The sequence below is a fragment of the Sylvia atricapilla genome, chromosome 1 (genome assembly GCF_009819655.1).
Source record: "Sylvia atricapilla isolate bSylAtr1 chromosome 1, bSylAtr1.pri, whole genome shotgun sequence".
Taxonomy (NCBI): domain Eukaryota; kingdom Metazoa; phylum Chordata; class Aves; order Passeriformes; family Sylviidae; genus Sylvia; species Sylvia atricapilla.
In genome coordinates this window covers 110,653,893-110,669,692 of record NC_089140.1, presented here as the reverse complement: position 1 = coordinate 110,669,692, position 15,800 = coordinate 110,653,893, and the positions used below count along the sequence as shown (strand labels likewise).

The window sequence follows — 15,800 nt, the reverse complement described above, 5'->3', positions numbered from 1 at the left end:
CTGAGTCGTGTCTGCAGCTCTACGGCTTACAGATAAGCAAGAATCTTATCTTCCAACCAAAACAATACATGAAGCTTTTCTATGCAGTTAATTATCACCGAATAGAAATAATTTTTAAATTAGATATATTAGTATATAAGGGAGGGGGGAAGACATTTCCCAGTAGAAACATAATACATTCCTACCAAGAGTAAATACTACCATAAAGATATTTTGGCAGTAATCCTAAACCTCCAGAACCTCTTGGTATTTGGCACATTTTGAAGTGGCATAAAATAAATTTCATGGTCTTCTGATTATCCACACACTCCATTAGATTCTAGATATTTAGTAAATACCACAAAAATGATGATATATCAACATTTGGCTTTTTCCCTTCCCTCACCATGAACTAGGCCACAAATTAACAGGCTTTTTAAAAGAATACTCTTACAGCAAATGACCTCCTATAGTGAATAGTGCTTTTCTATTCTCTCTTGGAAATCTCTCAGCTTGCCTGCAGTTTTTTTCTAGCCATTTTTTCCTTGGAAAACAGCATATCCCAAATAAAGCAAAACAAAGACGGCAGCAGGCAGAACAATCACTGGGGATTTACCCTCCTGCATACACTGAATTCCCAGAAGAAACTTTTCTGCTGAGGGTGACCACCCAGCAAAATTCTCACAGTGTGGCACTCCAGCTGGGATGGGGGGAAGAGGAAATCCGTAGGGACAATCTCAGTTTCCCAATGTACCCACATCTTTTGTACTAGCATAACTATTCTAGTCAGATTAAAACTTTTTATTACAGTATGGTTACATCCCAAAAAACCCTCTCAGGAGCATCACTTACTAATATGAACATGTCTCATAACATTTGTCCAACTTTCCATGTACACTGGGATAAGTCATGCTGCTATAATAAAAGCAGGACAACTTTTACCACTTGCATAAATCTCAATTCTTTTTCACAAAAGTTTTCACAGCTTTATGCAGACCATGCAGCCTCTTCTGATGCTGCAGCCTGGGACTTGGGCTATATAAAATAAGTTCTTCAAAACTTGAAAACACTTTACTAACCCTTGCTGAACTCTGAGCTATAGATGCTAGAGTGGGACTGACACCCACAGGAGCCTGACCAGCATCTGGTCACACGTGTTGCCACAGCCAAACCTGCTGTTTCACAGAATCAATTAAGTGGGACAAGACTCCAAGATCGAGTCCAACCTATGACCAAACATCGTGTTCAACTAGACCATGGCACTAAGTGCCACATTCAGTTTTTTCCTTAAATACCTTCAGGGATTGGTGACTACACCACCTTCCTGCGCCACCCCTTCCAATGTCTGATCGCTCTTCCTGTGAATAAATTCGTCCTGATGTCCAACCTGAGCTCCCCTGGCACAGTTGGAGGCCAATTTCTTTTGGCCCCTCACTTGTCACCTGGGAGAAGAGCCTGACCCCCCCTGGCTACAGCCTCCTTTCAGGTGGTTGTAGAGAGCACTAAGGTCTCCTCTGAGCCTCCTTTCTCCAGGCTGGACACCCCCAGCTCCCTCAGCCGCTCCTCATCACACTTGTGCTCCAGACCCTTCCCCAGCTCCCTTCCCTGGACTTCAGCCCCTCAATGTCCTCCCTGTGGCGAGGGGCCACGGATGGAGCCACCGTCCCCTGCTCCGGCCCCTGCCATGGGGCTGATTCCTGGGAAACTGGAGGCTGCTCTCCCTCCTGCGTGAGCAGGATTCCCTGTCACACTCACTCGCGAGCATTTTAATACAGAACCGAGTTTCAATAAGGCTTTAATCCACTTCGCTAACAGCCTTCCCCATGGCCTCCGCCGGCCGAGGTTCCCGGGCCTGCGCTGCCCTCTGCCGGGCTGCTCCAGCTGGGATCCCCGGCGCTCCCACACCCGCAGCAGTAAATCACAGCCAGCTGGGTGGGAAAAGACCTCGCATCATCGAATCCAACCTCTGAACAAACACCATCACCATGTCAGCTACACCACGGCACTAAGCGCCACGTCCAGTCTTAGCTCGAGCACCTCCAGGGACAGTGACCCTGCGCAGCCCATCTCAAATGTTACTTTGGCCTAGGGTACCATCACAGCTCAAGTCTTTTCACACAGGTCAGTTCACTCTAAGATAGTAAATAAAGATCTATAGTTGACACAGAATGCTTCTTTAGAAAGAAGCTTAGATTTTCTGCAGTAAAAAAAAAAAGTAGCTACCATATCTTAGCCAGTAAGATTCAGTTCTCATTGCTTTCCCTTTCTGGAGCGCTGCAATCGTCATCACTGAAAAGGGAATCCTGCAGGTACTCCTTCACCTCATCATGCCCTATTCCCAATACCTGGATTTTTAGATAATCACAGTCTCAAAGTACTAAAGAGAAACAAGAAATGCTCTCTCACCCACTACACTACAGGAAATTTGGGCACTGACTTGCCACAAGCAGCCAGGGACTGTAGAGAGTCCAGATGATCATCTCTGGCGAGAAACCCACCCACCTGATGACTTTTTGAACACACCTTGAAATACAAGAAATTCAATTTTAATATAAGAAAAAGCTGCCTTACTGCAAGGGTGACCAAGCATGGCACATGTTGCCCAAAGAAGTTATGGAGTCTCTGCTCTTAGAAATACTCAAAACACAACCTGACACAGCCCTGAACAGCCAGCTTCAGTTCTCCAGATGTGAGCAGAGGGGTTTGACTAGGCACTCTTCAGAGGCACCTTCCCACCTCAGTCCTCTGGTCATTCAGTGACCACTCTACCAAGCTCTGTGTGAGGGGCACTGCTTTGGTTTTGAGGTTCGGCAGTCAAAGAAAATGCCCTGAAATTCTTGTGATATAGAATTTGTTCTGAAAAGATAAGGTAAGAAAATCCTCACACTGCCCCAATTCAAATGCAAACAAATATGAATTATTCCACAATTACAGCAGCAGGTTTTTTTCTTCAGCTTGTAACAGTTTCTCACCTTACAAAGCTCATCATTCTCCTCTTTTTTAGGCAGAGAGTTAGTATTTGTGCAAGAGTCTGAGTCTGATATCTCTAGTAAGCTGTCCTCTTTTTCTGACCCATTGCACTGATCGGTGGAATCAGTATCCTTCTCCCACTCAATGACTTTCAATTCATCTAAAAGAACATTGGTAAAAAGAGTTTTTCTTAATCAGCATCTGTTATAAGCACAAAGTCAGAGTAATACTACAGCTATCTTAAACTTGGGGAAAGAATTGCAACATTACTTTTTACCTATGTTCAAGTATTTTGTGTCTCAAAAGCTGAATCCAACTAGCCGAAAATTTTCTGTGAGGAAGGATAAAAATTACATACATACAAAAAAAAAAAAAAAAAAAATATTTCAAAGTACTGTCTGCAGAGAGGCAGTACATTTAACTGTACAGGTAGGCATGGCGTTCCTTTTAGTTTAGCTATTATTAATTTTTCCATCATTTGGTTAGGGGGCTTTTTTGCCCAGCTGCATTGGATTTTCCACATGTACTTGTTCAGAAATAACTGTTCTGAGCAAATGCCTTAAACACTGTTAACTAACATCTGCTATTAGTGGTAACCCTCACAGATGAATGAAAAGCTAGTTGAAATGGTCACCTCCTAGAACACCATGCCTAAATATACAGGTCTGTAAGCCAAATCTCTAAGCACATCAAAGACAGAATTGCTGAGGACAAATTAAAAGAAAAGATGGAGGTAAAAAAGCAACAAATAAAAAAGCCCCAAACAAACCCACAATGCAATGGCAATAAACAAAGAGATGCAGATAAAAATGCAGATTTTTTTTCCACCATCCTCGGCAGCATGTAGTATTTAATGCAACTCCAAAAGTTCGTTTGTAACTCCCAAGGATCTACTGAAGGGCATGGGAAACTGAGCTGCAGTAGCACTCTCCCAATCCTTTAAGTCCAAATGCCACAAGGTACTGAGAGATCATTTCAATGTGTTTTGAATATATGAATATGTTTAAAGGAGAAGGGATGAAAGCTTTTTGGAAGGTTGCCTTTTTTTTTGTATTTGTAAATGTCATAATTCTAACACTGGAATAGTCACGTACAGGGGAGAGGCAGCAGAGAAAGAAGGCACCTGCACCATGCACCAGGTATCTGTACATATCCATGGAAATGTGGCAGTACCTTCTGTACTTGGCAGTGCTACTGTAATCTAAATTACTAGTTCCTACATTGACCTTTCAAACTCTGAAGTCACCCAAACAAACACACAGCTATAGTGCCGCCTCCTTTTTTTTGTCCTTTTTTTTACACACACAAATGCATTTCTATTTCTAACTATGAGGAAGCTTCATCAGAAATTTTAAACACAGGCATCAGCAACCAGATAGCACAAAGGGGTTTCTCTTGAAGCGGTGTGACAAGTTGCATGCAACTTGTGAAAACAGTAAAAATTCCTTGATGAAATAGGAGGCAATCCATTTTATCTTGTCACACTGAAGTAGTGACACTCAAAGTGAACTTCACATGAAAGGGAACATCTCTTAAAAAAATACTTTATCCCTACTGTCACCACACCCTACTGTACCTCCATATGCACACACACAGAGGCACATTGGGTACAATGCTAAAATTTGTGTACATGATGCTTCCTTCAAAAAACGTGGATATTACAGTTCTTTTACTCCCCACTGCTTTCAAGATATTTTTGGGTTTAGAAGAAAAACATGACAATTATTGGATTTTCCCAGTAACCTTCAAGCAGATACATAACACATCAGGGTTTCTTCAATTACATAGAGTAACCAATTTTGCTATCTTAAAAGCATTAAAATGTCTGTGTATTGTCTCTTAAAAAAACAATATTAAAGCCTGCAGGATATACTTGTAGAGGAGAAGTGGATTATATTAAAGGTAGGTTAGAAAAACTCCTGCTCAGCAACAGATGGCAGTTTAGAAAATGAACAGTCCTTCCTTTTCAAAAAAAAGAAAATTACTAGAAATTACACAAGATAACCATTGATATATCAATGACAGTTATAGTATGTAAATTCTTAGATGGTAAAAATATGAATGAAAGGAGGAAAAATTTTGCATTTTTGTTTTAAACCTAAGGAACATATTTAACCAGTGTCACACATAAAACAAAAAAGTCATCAGTCAATCTATTTGCTCAGCTCACAGCAGTGTTTGAATGCTTTGTCAGACACCCAGGATCCAGTGTAACTGTAATATTTCAGATCCAGCTGAAGTATTACAAAGTTAACCTAACTTATTTTTACATTGTAAAGACTTCCTGACAAGTTCTAATGCAACATATACATTATCCCAATTAATGCTTTTATAACAGAGTGTACATGCAAAGATTTTTCTGTCTACAGCTGCACTTTTTAATCAATTTGTCTCCCCTTTGTCATTTCCTGGTCCAGGAATTAGAAAGGAAGTTCTAAGAACTAAACTCACGGCTGTTCACATAGTGCAGCTAACAGGGGAAGCAATGAAGACCATGTTCCAAAATGAATATGCATGGCACAGAAAATGAGGCTATCTGCAGCTGCAAAGTCTGCCACATCTAGTCAGTAGATGGAGACAACTGTGCTCCTTTACCCCAAAGCTTAAAATTTTTTGTACATAATTTATACTAAAAGCTTACTTTATACCCAGATGAAATTTATGAAGGAAAAAACCAAAAACAAAACAAAACAAAAAAACCACCCTCTAACTCATCTAACCAAAATAGGAATGGATCATGTCATTTTGTCAGAATGATCTCAAGAATATTTTCATTACAGCACCTGAAATTGACAGAAGGTTTTTTGTTAAATGTTGCACTTGAACTTACCTTCACTACTTCTGTCCTCTAACAATAAATCATGTCTGCTAGGCCATTCCTCTGCTTTGGAAGCGTAACTTTTTTTGTTGTGCAACCTTGGAATCAATGTTTTATTTCCATCATCTGAAAAATCGCTGCCACTAGAGGTCCATACTATGTCCTCAGCTTCCTTAGCACTTTCAGCAGCAGCAGCAGCTCCTATGAAAAAGTATTGCAAAGCGTTAGATTGCTACAGAAATGCAGTTTTGTTAAATTTAAAAGTATTAAAAATTAAACTCTACTATTTTTAACGGACAAAATTATAAATTCTGTTACTAGGCATCAGAGATTAATACTGAAGCACAACTCACCTGTATTTCTTATTCATACATGCAGTATTTTCAGTTTAGTTCACCACAATAAATGCTAACACTTCCATTTTACACAATGTGTCCTTCAGCAGTGTGAGGACAAGCCACGACTGCCTGACATTTACCCCCTCCTACACACAATCCTAACACTCCTCCACTCCCCCACATGTACCCTTGTAAAATGCTGAGTGGTTTAAAGAAAGACTGTCTCTAGAATTCTGGGTTTGGGAGCTCTCTGACTTTCTCCAATGAGTAAGAAAGGAATAAAAGTATTCCATCAGTAGAGATTACTCTTCAGTTTTCTCGAGAGGAAAAAAGACCAAAACTTCTGAGCTGTTGCAAAGAAAAGCTGGTGTGTTTTGGAAGTAAGACATTTTAATTCAAAATACCTTTGTGCATAATTTTTAATCATAAAAGCAAGGAAAAAAGAATTCATGCTTAGCACGGAGCAAACAGAGAACTAGAAAGGCAGAATTTTCCACTTCCTACCACTACTAAAACATTATAAGTAAATGAGAATTTATACAATTACTGGGGGTTTGGAATTAGGCAGAAGGGCTCAGAAGAGAAAAACACAGCCACATCTCCTCCTGCAATACAGAGAGGTTCTTCTTCAAAATCTAGAAAAGCTAGAACCCCAAAAGGTAAAAAAATGTGTCCAGTAGGTCACCTACTTACATCCTACAGAAGCAGTACAGCTGCTAGAGTATCAGAAAATAACACCCCTCCCTTTCTTTTCTTTCCTTTGGGCTCAAAAAAACCAAAACCAAAACAAACTAGAAAGAGTCAGTAAGTTCTCCTTGTCTTTATTCGGCCTAGAGTTCTTTTTTTTAATGACAATATTAAGCAACTTGGGGGCATACAGAAGACTTAAAAGCAGGAGGCTGACAAAACTCTGTTTTCCTATTTATTGCCCATATTTACAAAATATGTGTTCTCTCATGCCTGCTTATCTGTCTAGAAGAAGACAGAATAATTTCACTTTCAATATATACAGCTAAGGGCTATTTTTCTTTCCCTCCTAATAAAAATGTGAAGGATTTAAATATCCCATCCTTGTTATAATACACACCATATACAGCATTAGTGTTGCCTCTCTCCTCACCTTTTCAAAAGCAATAGTTGATTGCCTGCAGCTTTGCATAATAAATTTCTGGCACTGTGGGTGAATAGATGAGCCCCACCACAACAGCATGAAACTGTGTTTTATCAAAATTATCTTCTAATCACAGTAACAGAAAAAGAAAGAAACCAGTATTTTGAGCATACTTCTACCCCAATACAGGACAAAATAAAGTAACAATATTCTGACAATGTTAACATGAAATAATCAAAACATACTAGAGGCACTTTCAGCAGATGTTAACAGTGGTCCAAGACGTTTCTTACTCCTGAATTTCTTATTAGAAGGCTTCTGGGACTATAATAAAAAGAGACAGAGATTTAATCACTAAGACAAATCATTTTAACATGTATCAATGTATTCAAAGCTGTTTTGAAATCACCCACCAAAGCTCAGCAGAACAATTTCAAATTAATTTAAAAATCTTTTACAAGACTGTAATATAATGAGGTGTTAAAGCATGAGAACAGTAACATAAAATCTGATCTGAATTTCCATAGATTTAGAAGATACAGATTTTCTGTGACTATGACAGAAATCACACGTGACCTTGAGAAGAACAGGAGCCAGTATTTTCAGGACTAAAATGTCAAAAGTGGGCAGTAACAACATGCTTGATAAAGCATGTGTCCTGTTGAAAAGTTACAGAAAGAACTATTCGGTTGCCCTGTCTGTGACTGTACTATATCCCACAAGATATTCACACTGTGACTGTTCAGTACCAGACGAAGAAACAGAAAAGCACAAAACCACAAAAAGTGGGGTCAGCACAAAATACTTTTCATTCAGAGCCGGCTTATCAAGCAGGATTTTCTATACTTAGTTCACTATTGCAAACATATTATTTAGGTCTAGCAAAAAGTCTTCAAGTCTTCAGATGCAAGCTAGAGTATTGTTGTTCCATATTTTTCAGGAAATGTAGCACTCCATCCCAAATGCCAAATTACTTTTGCATCCTTCGGTGTATTATTGAAATTTTCTAAGTGCTAAGTCCTATCCAGAACACAACATACCAATTTATGCTCAGCAGGTTACACTAACAAGTTAGGACAACGTCCTTACATAACTGTGCTATCCAATTTTGTATCTTTTTTTTTGACAGTTGCAACAATATGCTGTTAGTTTGGGAACAACACCAAAAAAAAAAAAAAAAGCGCAACATATTATTCAGTCAAGCATGGAAATTCACTGTCAGTTTGCATCTCTTTGTTACACCACTAAGGCAGCATTTTACCTCCAGCACTGAAGTGCTCTGAAAACCATCCCCACACCTAAGCCACGCATTGGAAATCGAAGCAGCAGACACTGATGTCCTGACATTCGTCTTTTTCAGATGCAGGGGTGTGTCATTTGGGAATGGTGTGCATTCTATATTCCAAAGTCTCTTCCGCTAGGAAAAGGAAAAACAAACTCATTAAATCACTGTGTAGACATAATCAATTTCAAGCTAAATTTACTTAATCTAGGTTGCCCCCAGTATTTTCTGAATGCTTACAAACAAATTCTAATTTTTAATAAGCTCGGGAAAACAGTCTCAAACATTTTCAAGCATCTTTTATGCAGCACTAAATAGTAACACCACCACCATCACTGTCACGTGTAAATTAAATTTTTGATAAGTACACTTTCTGTTAGTCTCAGTTACAAACTCCTAGTACTTGATAGCTGCTCAGTGAAGCTGAAAATATTAAGCTACACAGGAACAGCTCACTAAAATACATTTTAACTAGATAATGCCTTCAAAGTCATATTTAATCTGATTTAATTTTGTTTATGCAGGAGGTCACACTAGATATCACTATACAGTTCACCATTAAAAATAACCAATCAACCAAAAAATCCCACCCCAGACTCTTTGAGCTGTAAGAATTACATTTATTCTCACAACCACTTCCCCACCAAAAACGCTGCCTTCCCCTTACACGGGATGCCGGAAGTCATTTGGGTTATTAGATAAGTCATGAAACAGGATGCTGATTAGCATCCAGTGCTAATTTCATGCAAGAGATTGGAACATCTGAAAATAGCTGAAGATGAGAGAATTGCCTGTTATCACATCCAAAGCTATCTCTCAGATTCAACACCAGTTCACACATGGAAATTGAACTTGAGTATGATAAACATCTTATCCTACTGTGCTACTGAAACTTATCTTATAAAACACTGACTGTATCATCTGAGTATGTCTGTCTTCTTCTGATATACCTTCTCTCAAGCAGCTACAGTTCCTACCTACAAATAATTATTACTCGAAAACTAAGTTAATCAGCACACACATTTTCTGCCAGGCTGGTCAATCAGGACTGTAATGTACATGTCAAACATATGTGCAACAAAAAAAAAAAAAAAACCAACAAAAAAAAACACCCCAAAAAGTAAAATCACAGAATAACCTGAGCTGGAAGGGACCCACAAGCATCATAGGAGCCCAACTCCTGGCCCTGCACAGCCCTGAGAATCACAGCACGTGCCTGAGAGTACAAGCATTTGGCACTTTTTGTCCATTTTGTAAATGGCAATACATATTTGTTTTCCATAGGTTTTTTCGGTGCTCTTGAGAATGAAACGAGTAGTTTCCAAAAGCATACAGTGAGCAGCATCTTACTTTACCCCTCCAGTCACACGGCCCTGCTGTGCACGGTAAGAAGACAGAGCACAACAAAAGCACTTTGCAGTTTCCACAGATGATAACTGACCTTGCTAAGAGCCTCTTCTAAAACTGCTGGGGTTATTTACACCTCAAAGTACCTACTCATTATCACCAAAGTCAAACTGTCCCCATCACTACTCCCACAGATATATGAAAGGTACAATCTTGAGTCTGACGTGGTATTAAATCCAGAATCAACAGCACTTCAGTAAGGACACGATGTCAGGTAGGAGACTACAGTAGTTTAACAAGAAAGGTTACCATTATGACACAAAGAGAATTTAAACACTGCTTCCCTCTCAGCGAAGATGCTGGCCCAAGCCTCAACCTTCAGAGTGCTTAGACAGGAACCTCTACACTGGGCTGTCCTCTTAGCAAGCTTCTGATGGTTTTAGTCTTAGTCAGTGCTGGGAGTCTTTTTTATCTGCCTGATTTTGTAGCTTCTAGAAGATTTTGCAAGATAAAGTTTGCAAATAAGGACTTACAGTATCAAATACAGTTCACCAAAGCTTATTTCCTGAATGAGACACTCCACTTTTGAGGAACACATCTGTGCCAACAGCAGCACCATAGCTTGCAAGCAGGTTTACAGGACACCACTTCTGACAGTCAGTGAAAAGCAGAAATGGTTGCAAATAAGCAAAAAAGAAATGCACATCATTGCATGCTCTAAGTTTTGCATTAAATTGGCTTTGTAATATACTTCTATTGTTTGGAAGTGTAATAAACATAGAACTAGAGAGTTAGTGTTAAATCTCTCATTCACGTTATTCTTAAAATCATGAAATTTCCTGACAGACAGAAAACCTCAGTCTCTATGCTATGCAATACCAATGGAACAGAGTAACAGTGTGACATAAGAGGCAGGGGATGAACAGCAGAATGTGGCAGCTGAGACATGGCCCCTGCTGCAAAACTGCCACGATTTGGGAATACTATTCAGAAATCAGCAGGATAAAGGCTACATGTAACTCCCTCTTCCTAAGTAAGAAGGGTTAGGGTGCATCTAGAAAGAATATGCTTACAGGCAACAAGGTGAATAAAGCAAAATGAGTAGAACAAATAGCTGAGTTTATGCTTAGATGGTTACACTTCTTTAGGAGTGCAATGTGAAGTTACACTGGAAGTGACTTTTAAACAACTGAAATTCAGAGTACTACACAGTCATGACCATGACAAGCAAAGACTTTTCACAATTAATGACTTAACAGCAGAAGAGTTTTATTTAATCCTGCAGTTCCACAGCCTGACTAAAGGCAGGGCTGCTCAGGTTTTCAGAGCAGTCTCAGGGCAGATGGTTCCATGACAAACCAGAAACAACTGGAGTCCCCTCTTCCCCTTTTTCTTCCCAAACACTTGGTACTTGCCAGACTCTGCAGACACAGCAGTGATGAACCAAACGGTCAGAAAACTTCTTTGGGAAGAAAGGATACAAGGGTCAGTGGGACCACTCCAGCAGCTGCTTGATACACATCAGCTTAATTTCAACCTGAAGAACCATCAGTACTGCCGACAGATCTGGTTAATTAGCTATTTGTTTCACCATGCTCCCCAGATTCAAGAAAGTCTGAGAGTTTCTGCTACCAACACACAGAAATTTATAGCCACTACAATCACTGAGAAAACCTGAAAATAGTCCCTGAAGTCCCAAACCAAGAAACTAAAGAATACACCCTTTACATGAGATATTCTTCAGCTACTGCAAATTCTGGCAGACACCACTTGGAAGGAAACAAAAGAGAAGGACTTATGATTGTTGATACTGACAGCAGTGGCTTTGAGTTCGTGCCTTTAATACAAATACCTTGCCACCATATTTCCTACATCCTAGACCACCTTAAAAATAATTTAAAAAAAAATTAAAAAATTTTAAAACTCAAAAAACCCCAAACAAAACAAACCCTAGAGCCAATTACCCCATCCCAAACTCGTTGTCAATTTAAATCTCTCTACATAAATATTTGATGTGAATGCAAGAAACTGGACCTACAGCTTCAATCCACAGTTACTGAAGAGGGCCTCGGAGCTGATGCAAAGGAGCTGAGAGCAGCCTGCAGGGCCTCTCTTTGGCTCTTTGCCTTCAGACACGGTGGGAACTGTGCCAGTGTAGGGGACAGCACTGCCATCCTTCCCCTGCAAAGCCACCTCGGCACAGAGGGATAGTGTCCAAGGACTTCTGTCACAGGAATACGTCTGCTGGCATGCAGAAACGGCTCTTTGCTTCTGCACCAGCCTGCTTCAAGACAGCAGAGAAACTAACATTTTAAGCAACTTATTTTCCAAAAATAAATATTTATAATTAAGCTAATCTGAAGGCTGTGCTGTTCCCAAAGAAATGCAGCAACAACTGTGAGTTCTTTTAATCTTGAGTCACAAGGTTAATCATCCTTTCCTTTTAGTCTGAAATAAAAACAGGACGTGCAAAAAATAACTTGTGTAATTTGCTGAAGGAATGAATGAAGTGTCTAAAACAAGGTACTGGAATTTTTTTTAAAAAAGTCATTGAATCAGGCTCCAAAGAGCTAAAGCATGTAGACCTGCCATACATCACAAAATCAATATTTTTTGCAAAACAGAGTCAGACTAAGACTCAGACCTTGTAAATTGCATAACGTGCCAGAAGCCAAAATATGACCTCTGAAATTTTGAGTTAAAAAGGAGAATGCGACGATGGCTACCTCTTATTGAAATTGCCTTGAAGTCTGTTACCAAAAGCATTCCATTTTGTCTCTGGAGAAGTTCCTTCTAAATGAGAGAAAAAAATTTGAGCTACTCCTGTTGGCTTTAGAGGAATTAAGATCAAGCCTTCCTCATAAAGGGTATGAAGGGCAAGCAACCTTACCCCTTTACTCTTTTAGTTATTTCCAGTGAGATAAAGGTGCGTCAGCCTACATGGGCGCAGGTGTGAGGAAAAGGGAGGTACACTCTGAAACAACAGTGAAAAATCATAGTGATTACAAAACAGAACTACTGCAAGTATGGGGCTGGGGTGTTGGATTTGACTTTTAAATAGATGTTCCTATCTAGAACATCTCTGCTCAACCAATCTGTGTGGTTACATATGCCCAGGAATTGTTACCCAGAAACACTCTATATAAAGTCACTGCGACCATATGTTCAGAGGCTACTCACTACAGGCCCTTTACACTCCAAACAATCCCACTTCTTTGGCGCTACTCCAAAAACCATGGGAAGAATCCCCAGGAGCACATGACCCAATATATTATCTACCTCATACACATCACCTTCTCTAACACAAACAGCAACATAAGCCGAAGGAGAAAACTTGGGATAAAACATTTCACCACATGAACTCCTTCTGCTACTGGCTTTCAAATCCAAAAACTAGTCACATCACTTAAACATCAGTCTGTAATATTCAAATACAACTGTTACATTCTTCCTGAAGAGAGCAGAATGAAGAAGTATTGAAAATCACTGCTCCAGTTGTCAGAGACCTTTCACATTTTTAAAAAAAACCTGTAGGAAGCAATCACATAGAAGTATGCAAATATTGAACACTGACCAACAGCCAACCTCATCTTTCACCTTTATTCTCATCAGTTTCACGCGAAAGTACTCCAACTAAAACGCTTTAGTTTGTGCTGGCCTTCAAAAGTCCAATTTCAAGATAGTACAAAACTGCACTTGACAACAGGAACCTCATTTTCAGCAAAATGCTGTATTCATGATACTGAGTTCCTGAAAGTGTAACTACTGCTTTCAGTGCCTAGATAAAAAGTAAAGGTTTAATTTGATATGAAAACATCCTTGCATTTCAAACTCTCAAGTGAGGATTCAAATAAAGATTGCAGACTTAAAGTAATGGCTTCTATTTTTTTCCAGAGAAGATTATTTTTTTACACCTATGAAAGGCAGTATGCATATTTTCCAAAGAAGATTCACAAGAACACATGTGGTACCTAGAAAGGTCCTCATCAAGTTGTAATCATTCATTTTAAAAAAATCTATGTATGATCACAGTCAATAACAGCAGTGATAACCTGCCATACCAGTCTACTCTTATGGTAAAGAAATATTAAAACCAAAATAAAACCTTAAAATAATTTTCCCATTGCTATTGATGTGCGAGACCAAAATTTTTAAAACACTCTTTCAAAACCTTTCTTTGTGCTCATGATTTTTACTACACTAAATGAAAGACTATTCTCAATAACTTATACTGACATATATGATTACCACTTGAATGTCAGGATTTGTTAACCTACACATCCTTTTTAAAGGAAGAGTATAAATTATTATATGCTTACATTGAAAAAAAAAAAAACAAAACAACCCACTCTGGAATAAGAATACTATTAAAGTATACTTTGTCTTAACAACTAGTGCCAAGTAGTTAGAGAGAAATCCGCACTCTATGAAAGCAGTTGAAGCAGAAATTTTTTATAAAAGCTTACACAAAATTAAGTTATCCAAAACGTTTAGGATATAATAACAGAATCAACATCTTTTTGTTATGTCTCAGGTTGGCATGTGGTTTCAATCAGTTTAATTAACAATCAACAAGTGGGGAGAACTGCACTAATTTCCCTTGGCCAGTATAAGTTTTCATTCGTGAAGCAACAAGGAACATCATCTTTGTAAGCAAAATGAGTTGCTATTATCACAGGATGTAATCACATTGCAACAAGAGTTGATTAAATCTTGTTTCAGTAAAGTGTGCATTTTTTCACTAGCCAGGAACTTAAAACCTTTCAAAAGAAAACATATAGTGTCAATATTACAGGTTAATTTATGTGAAGGTTACTTTATGTAGGTTATTTTTAGGTTGTGGTTGACATTTTCTTCCATTAAATTTTACTTTAAATGTGCTTATATTTAAAAAGTGGTTGAACGTGCACACCGGTATAGACAAAACTCCCTAAGGACCAGATGTGTCGTTTGCCAACTCAATTTGTCGGCTCTGTGTATCAAACACCACTTACAGTCCCTTTCAGCAGTACCTCAATATTAGCCTAAGCACGGCTACTCAGAGCCAGCGCGTCCTAACTACCCCTCTGCAGGGAACAGCCAATGCACCAAGCAAATTGCCGTAAGGACAGGGACAGAAAAACAGCACGGGGCGCTTCTCCTCCCTCCGCTCCCAGACAGGGAAGCGAAGCTGCTCCAAACAGTATCAACCCCAGCCAACTCCCACAATTCTCTTCTCCTCTCAAGTTTTACTTTCCCTGCGCTTTTTCCCCGACTGCCGTGTGAGAAGGCCGAGCTCCCCACGCCCCTCGGCTGAGCTGTGCCACGATGGATTTCACTGTCAGCGTTGCGCAACCGCGCACACCAGGGACGCGCGGAAGGGCCCGTGTTCCCGCCCCGCGTTCCAGCGTGGCGGCTCCCCAACACAAGTACCGCCTTGGAGCCGGATATGGAAGGGCAGCGAGGGCGCAGCGCGGCGGCGGCTGCTGCTCTGCTGCTCTACCGCCACCACCCATCCCCGCGCCCCTCGCAGCGGGGCCGGGAGGCGCGGCTGGCCGGCGGCCGGGACACCCGGCAAGGCCACCCGTGCAGAGCGCGGGGAGCGCCACGGCTCGGCCCTGCGGGGCGGCCGGGGCGGCATTCCCCGGGCCGGCCCAGCCCCTTCTCCTCCCGTCCCGCCGCCGGTACCTTCCCGCCGGGCATCGCCCCCGGCGCGGCGCCGCGTCCCCGGTCACGTGGCGGGGGAGCACCGGGGGGCGGGGCCGAGGGAACCCCCGGCCCGCGCCCGCCCTTTGCAGCTTTGGCGCCGCCGGAGCCGCGGCTCCTGATTGGGCGGGGGGCCTGTGACGTACTGGCGGGGCGGGGCTCCCGGGAAGCGGGGCAGCGGTGCGGTGGGCGGGCCGGTTGCCCGGAGGCGCGGGAGGGGATCCCGCTATGGGATCGCGGCGCGGGAGCCGGCAGGGATTTCCCGGCGGG

The 15,800-nt window shown here is 40.9% G+C and overlaps 1 protein-coding gene across 1 annotated transcript in view; it reads right to left on the bottom strand.

The window, feature by feature from the left end:
• The window catches only part of SPIDR (scaffold protein involved in DNA repair), a 195,060-nt gene extending 179,478 nt beyond the window's left edge, over positions 1–15,582 (bottom strand). The window contains exons 1-5 of the mRNA XM_066330781.1: positions 15,513–15,582; positions 8,478–8,633; positions 7,462–7,540; positions 5,780–5,965; positions 2,952–3,109 (exon numbers count right to left, since the gene is read on the bottom strand). Of these exons, the coding sequence (XP_066186878.1) occupies positions 2,952–3,109; positions 5,780–5,965; positions 7,462–7,540; positions 8,478–8,633; positions 15,513–15,527 (594 nt within the window). The 5' untranslated portion in view covers positions 15,528–15,582. The remainder of the gene's footprint in view (positions 1–2,951; positions 3,110–5,779; positions 5,966–7,461; positions 7,541–8,477; positions 8,634–15,512) is intronic.
• Between the last annotated feature and the right edge of the window lie 218 nt (positions 15,583–15,800).